This window comes from Zonotrichia albicollis, chromosome 36 (genome assembly GCF_047830755.1).
Source record: "Zonotrichia albicollis isolate bZonAlb1 chromosome 36, bZonAlb1.hap1, whole genome shotgun sequence".
NCBI classification, from domain to species: Eukaryota; Metazoa; Chordata; class Aves; order Passeriformes; family Passerellidae; genus Zonotrichia; species Zonotrichia albicollis.
This window is the reverse complement of record NC_133854.1, coordinates 128,412-134,732: the sequence shown is the minus strand read 5'-3', so window position 1 is coordinate 134,732 and position 6,321 is coordinate 128,412. Positions and strand designations below refer to the sequence as shown.

Sequence of the window (6,321 nt, the reverse complement as noted above, 5' to 3'; positions counted from 1 at the left end):
GTGGGGATAATGGGGGGATAGCAAGGGGACAACGAGGGGACAGCGTGGGGACAATGGGGAGACAGTGGGGGGAGAGCATGGGGACAGTGAGGGGACATTACCAGGACAGTGTGAGGACAATGGGGACAGCGTGGGGACAATGTGAGGGACAATGGGGGGACAGCAAGGGGACAATGGGGGGACATTGACAGGACAGCGTGGGGACAATGGGGACAACAGGGGGACATCAACAGGACAGCAAGGGACAGTGGGGACATCTTGGGGACATCACTGGGGTGGCACAGCAATGCTGGGACACTGTGGGGACAGCTTGGGGACAGTTTGGGGACATTGCAGGGACACCAATGGGACAGTGGGGATGGCACTGGGGACAGCGAGGGGACAATGCAGGGACAGTGGGGACATTGTGGGGACATTGCCAGAGTGGCAGGGACGGCCATGGGACAGTGGGGACAGGGGGACAATGGGGACAAGGCCACCCCCGGTGTCCCCAGAGCCTCAGGGGCCACTTCCAGGACCTTGGGGACATTGGGGACAGGGACCAAAGGGACAGTGCCACCCCCAGTGCCACCTTCAGGACCTTGGGGACAATGGGGACAGGGCCAGCCCCGGTGTCCCCACTGTGCCAGGAACAGGGACCAAGGGGACAGAGCCACCCCCAGCTTGGGGACATTGGGGACAATGGGGACAGGGCCACCCCCGGTGTCCCCACTGTGCCAGGGACAGGGACCAAGGGGACAGAGCTACCCCCAGCTTGGGGACATTGGGGACAATGGGGACAGAGCCACCCCCAGAGCCTTGGGGACAATGGGGACAGAGCCACCCCCAGCTTGGGGACATTGGGGACAATGGGGACAGAGCCACCCCCAGAGCCTTGGGGACACTTTGGGGACAATGGGGGGGGGTCACTGCCACTGCCACGTGCCATGGAGGGGACCTTGGGGACACCTTGGGGACACAGCCTGGAGCCGTGCCTGCGTTTGGGATTTTGGGGACATTTGGGGACATCGGGGAAGTGTCCCCGAGCCAAAGTGGGGGAGGGGACGGGAGGGGCCTGCAGTGCCACCCCCGGGTTGGGGACATTGGGGACAAGGGTGGCACCTCTGTCCCTGTTATTTATTGCCAATAAAGAGACCTGGTGTCACCTGGATGTCACCTGGAGGGTCTGGATGTCACCAGGGTGTCCTGGATGTCACCTGATGCCACTTGAGTGTCCCCAAGCATGTCCTGGATGTCACCAGGGTGACCTGGATGTCCCCAAGGGTGGCTTAGATGCCACCAAGAGGTGTCCAGGATGTCCCCAGGTGTGTCTGGATGTCCCCAAGGGTGGCCTGGATGTCACCTGGAGGGTCTGGATGTCCCCTGATGCCACCTGGGTGTCCCCAAGGAGGTCACAAAGCCACCAGAGCCGCCCTCGGACGCCGTTTATTGTCCCCACGGGGAGGATTTGGGGACACTTTGGGGACAGCAGGAGGGGGGACAGGGCGGCGGTGCCACCTCCTCCTCCTCCTCTGGGGACGCTTTGGGGACACTCTGGGGACACGTTGGGGACATTTCTCACACGGCCACCGGCTCCTGCACGTGGTGGTGGCGCTTGACCACGAAGAGTTTCTGTCCCGAGACGGTGACGAGGAGGGAGTGCTCGCCAAACACCACTGGGGACAACGGGGGGACAATGGGGGGACAATGGGGACAGTGCCATCCCCATGGTCACCCCCATGTCCCCAGAGCCACCCCCGTGTCCCCAGGGACAGTGACAATGACAGGGAGTGCTCGCCAAACACCACTGGGGACAACGGGGGGACAATGGGGACAGAGCCACTCCCAGGGTCCCCAAGGTCCCCAGAGCCACCCCCATGTCCCCAGTGACAGTGACAATGACAGGGAGTGCTCGCCAAACACCACTGGGGACAGTGGGGACAATGGGGACAGAGCCACCCCCAGGGTCCCCAGAGCCACCTCAGTGTCCCCAGGGGCCATCTGGGGTCACTTTGGAGCCATTTTGGGGCCATCTGGAACCACCCTGGGGCCATTTTGTGTCACTTTGGGACCACCAGGGGACATTTTGGGGCCATCTGGGTCCATTTGGGGAGGATTTGGGGACATTTGAAGCCATTTAGGGCCATTCTGGGGACATTCAAGGAGATTGTGGGACCTTTTGGGGCCATTTTGGGTCCATTTAGGGCCATTTTGAGCCTTTTGGGGACACTAAGGGACATTTGGGGACATTTTGGGGCTGTTCCTCACCCGGAAGGGCGGCTCGTGGCCATGGAGCCATTTTGGGGCAGTTTTGGGGTAATTTTGGGCGGTTTTGGGGCTGTTCCTCACCCGGAAGGGCGGCTCGTGGCCATGGAGCCATTTTGGGGTAGTTTTGGGGTAATTTTGGGCGGTTTTGGGGTCATTTCTCACCCGAGAGGCAGCGGAAGGGCGGCTGATGGCCATGGGGCCATTTATGGATATTTTGGGGACATTTTTGGGGTAATTTTGGGTGGTTTTGGGGCCGTTCCTCACCCGAGAGGCGGCGGAAGGGCGGCTCGTGGCCATGGGGCCATTTTGGGACATTTTTGGGGTAATTTCTGTCAGTTTTGGGATAATTTCTCACCAGAGAGGCGGCGGAAGGGCGGCTCGTGGCCATGGGGCCATTTTGGGGCAGGTTTGGGGTAATTTTGGGCGGTTTTGGGGCCATTCCTCACCCGAGAGGCGGCAGAAGGGCTGCTCATGGCCATGGGGCTGTTTTGGGGTGATTTTGGGGTAATTTTGGGGTCATTTCTCACCCGAGAGGCGGCGGAAGGGCGGCTCGTGGCCATGGGGCCATTTATGGATATTTTGGGGTAATTTCTGTCAGTTTTGGGATGATTCCTCACCCGAGAGGCGGCGGAAGGGCGGCTCGTGGCCGCGGGGCAGGCGCAGCCCCAGGGCCGTGGCCACCAGGCCCTGCAGCACCGTGGCCGTGTGCTCGTCGTTCTCCAGGTCCCCCGAGGACTGGGGAGAGAAAATTCCTCGTTTGGGGAACCCCAAAACCTTGGGAATTCTCAGGGGGAAACCCCCCAAAAAAATTGGAGGAGCCCAGAGGGGCAAAAATGAAAAAAAAAATGCAATAAAATCACCCCAAAAACCACCTGGGAACTGCCAATCTTTAGGGACCCCTCCCCAGTTTTCTTCCCCATTTTTTAACGTGTCCCTTCCCCAATTTTTGGCTCCCACTTCCTCTAATTTTTAGGGACCCCTCCCCAATTTTCCCCCCATTTTCTTGAATCCCCCTACCCCCAATTTTTAGGGATCCCTCCCCTCAAGTTTTCCTCCCTCCTTCCCCAATTTTTCCCCCTAAGTTTTGGGATCCCCTTCCCCAAGTTTTGGGTCCCCCTCCCCCAAATTTTCTCCTCCCCCTCCCCAATTTTTGGATCCCCTTCCCTCCAATTTTTGGGTTCCCTTCCCCCCAATTTTTAGGGACCCCTCCCCAGATTTTTTCCCCCATTTTTTTGGGACCCCCTGCCCATTTTTAAGGACCCCTTCCCACCATTTTTTTTTCCCAATTTTTAGGGACTCTTCCCCAATTTTTTCCCCCATTTTTTGGATCCTTCCTTCCCAGTTTTTGGGGACCCCCCCCCCCAAATTTTGGGCCCCCTCACCGCCAGCACGGCGCCGTCGCTGATGACGAGGTACCCGGCCTGGGCCGGCACCCGCTCCAGCCCCTGCGTCAGCGCCGCCGTCTGCAGCACAAACCAGTATAAACCAGTATGGACCAGTATAAATCAGTATAGACCAATATAAACCAGTATAAATCAGTATAGGGCACTACAGGTCACCATAAACCAGTACGGGCTGGTTTGGAGCAGTGACGTCACAGGGAAAGACCCCCACCAGTGACCCTCAGAGTCCGCTCCAGTATAAACCAGTACGAACCAGTAAAAACCAATATAAAGGGATACGGGCCGGCGGCAGCCCAGTAAGCACCAGTAACACCCGGAGCCTCCTCCCAGCGGCCCCTCAGTCCCCCCCAGTCCATCCCAGTCCCTCCCAGTCCATCCCAGTCCCCCCCAGTCCATCCCAGTCTCTCCCAGTCCCTCCCAGTCTCTCCCAGTCCATCCCAGTTCCCCCCAGTCTCTCCCAGTTCCCCAGACCAGCTCTCACCATAGCGACGCTCCCGCTTCCTGTTCCGGTCACGTGACCCCGCCCTCAGTGGCCGCCCCGCCTTTTCATTGGTTCAGAGCTTCTGTCGTCACCGACGCGCACACCAATCACAGCAAGGTCAAGGATCACATGGTCAAACTCGAGTGTTCAGCGGACCGGAAGTGACGCTCAGTCCTCCAGCGCTCTCTCTATGGTTTCCTCCATTAAACCGGAAATTTCACTCATTCCTCCACCGCTCCTCTCTATGGTTCTTCCGCAGAACCGGAAGTGACGCTCGGTCCTCCAGCGCCGTCTCTATCGTCCCTCAGTCCTCCAGCTCTGCCCTCGCGCTCCCAAAATGCCCAAATTTGGGCAAAACGGCCCAAAAGGGCTTCAAAAAATGGGAATTTCCCTCCCCTCCCTGCCACCGCCATGATGGGCACAAGGCCAGAGGTGAGCACTCCATGGTGGCCACGCCCATCCCCACAGGGGCCACGCCCACCCCACCAGTGGCCCAACCACAGCTCCTGGTGGCCACCAGCCCCAGGTGATCACAGCCACGGTAGCCACGAACACACATAACATAGCCACGCCCATCCTTATGGTAGCCACGCCTATCTTTACATTAACCACGCCCACCCCCATGTTAGCCCCGCCCATTCCCATTCCTGCAGTAGCCACGCCCATCTCCACGTTAACGACGCCGATTCTCACATTTAGCATCCCCAGTAGCCACGCCCACCCTTGCAGTAACCACACCCACCCCCACGTGAGCCACACCCACTCTGGAAGTAGCCACGCCTACCCCATGTTAACCACGCCTGTTCCCACTGTAGCCACGCCCATCCAAACAGCAACCACACCCATCCTGACAGCAGCCACGCCCAGCCCATGTTAACCACGCTCACCCCACGTTAACCACGCCCATATTTATGCTAGCCACGCCCATCCCCACATTACCCACACCCATTCCATTATCCATGCCCATCCCACTGTAGCCACGCCCACCCATGGTTGCTTCGCCCACACCCACAGCAGCCGCACCCACCCCATGGTAGCCACGCCCATCTCACAGTAACCACGCCCCGTTCCCGGTGGGCGTGGCCACGGCGCATGCTGGGGGGCGTGGCCAGGGCCGTTTCCGGGGTTTATTCGTTCGCTGCCGTCCAATCACGAGCCCGGCGGGGGGAGGGGGGAGAGGTGGGAGCGCCCCGCCCCCCGCCCCGCCCCTCCCCCCCCCATAAATCCATATTTATAGAATTCCGTATTTATAGCCCCGCCCCCTCCCCGCGCGCGGCCCCTCCCCCACCCCGCCGGGCTCGGGGGGAGGGGGGGATGGGGGGGTGGGGGAGGGGCCCCCCCAGGCCCCGCCCCCCCTCAGTCGTCGATGCAGATCACCTCCCCCCCCCGCGGCTCCTTGCGCTGCTGCTGCTCCAGCGCCTCCGCCTCGCGCTTCACCAGCACCGCGGGGCCGTTCGAGGCTGCACGGGGGGGAAATGGGGGTTAGAGACCCCCGGGGACACCCAGGGACACCCACCCACCCATGGGACCCCCACCCATCCATGGGAACCACCCCCCATCAATGGGAGCCCCTCGCGCTTCACCAGCACCGCGGGGCCGTTCGAGGCTGGGGAGGGGGGGAAAGGGGGTTAGAGACCCCCGGGGACACCCAGAGACCCCCACCCATCCATGGGACCCCCGGGACACCCCATTCCCATGGGAACCCTCCCCTTAACTATGGGAGCCCCTCGCGCTTCACCAGCACTGCGGGGCCGTTCGAGGCTGGGGAGGGGGAAATGGGGTTAGAGACCCCCGGGGACCCCCAGAGACCCCCACCCATCCATAGGAACCACCCCAGAGACCCCAGACCCATAGGAGCCCCCACAATCCATGGGAGCCCCTCGTGCTTCACCAGCACCGCGGGGCCGTTCGAGGCTGGGGAGGGGGGAAAGGGGGTTAGAGACCCCCAGGGACACCCCCAGAGACCCCCACCCACCCATGGGACCCCCACCCATCCATAGGAACCACCCCCCATCCATGGGAGCCCCTCGCGCTTCACCAGCACTGTGGGGCCGTTCGAGGCTGGGGAGGGGGAAAGGGGGTTAGAGACCCCCGGGGACCCACAGAGACCCCCACCCATCCATAGGAACCACCCCAGAGACCCCAGACCCATAGGAGCCCCCACAATCCATGGGAGCCCCTCGCGCTTCA

At 61.2% G+C, this 6,321-nt stretch overlaps 2 protein-coding genes across 3 annotated transcripts in view; both read right to left on the bottom strand.

Moving 5' to 3' along the window:
* Window positions 1–1,408: 1,408 nt before the first annotated feature.
* On the bottom strand, window positions 1,409–4,287 carry LAMTOR4 (late endosomal/lysosomal adaptor, MAPK and MTOR activator 4). Of its 2 annotated transcripts, none has more exons than XM_074531437.1 (4): window positions 4,132–4,284; window positions 3,630–3,710; window positions 2,865–2,982; window positions 1,409–1,655 (listed from the first exon to the last, which is right to left on the bottom strand). In XM_074531437.1, the coding sequence occupies exons 1-4, from the start codon at window positions 4,132–4,134 to the stop codon at window positions 1,558–1,560; spliced, it is 300 nt and encodes a 99-aa protein (XP_074387538.1). In that variant the 5' UTR covers window positions 4,135–4,284; the 3' UTR covers window positions 1,409–1,557. The 2 variants fall into 2 exon arrangements, with proteins under 2 accessions (XP_074387538.1, XP_074387537.1); XM_074531436.1 differs by lacking the exon at window positions 1,409–1,655 and adding an exon at window positions 1,686–1,904 and having other exon boundaries at window positions 4,132–4,287.
* A 953-nt stretch (window positions 4,288–5,240) lies between these two features.
* Window positions 5,241–6,321, bottom strand: part of CHD3 (chromodomain helicase DNA binding protein 3) — a gene marked incomplete at its 5' end in the record, with an annotated part of 48,955 nt that continues 47,874 nt past the window's right edge. The window contains 1 exon segment of the mRNA XM_074531415.1: window positions 5,241–5,591. Within this exon segment, the coding sequence (XP_074387516.1) occupies window positions 5,488–5,591 (104 nt within the window).

Bases quoted from the DNA above. Each gene is read 5' to 3' on its own strand.
- LAMTOR4 (XM_074531436.1), bottom strand. The intron at 2,983-3,629 runs GTGAGGGGGCCC...TTCTCTCCCCAG, and splicing joins GCGACGGCGCCGTGCTGGCG to TCCTCGGGGGACCTGGAGAA. The intron at 1,905-2,864 runs GTGAGGAATCAT...CACTGTCCCCAG, and splicing joins GCCCTTCCGCCGCCTCTCGG to TGGTGTTTGGCGAGCACTCC.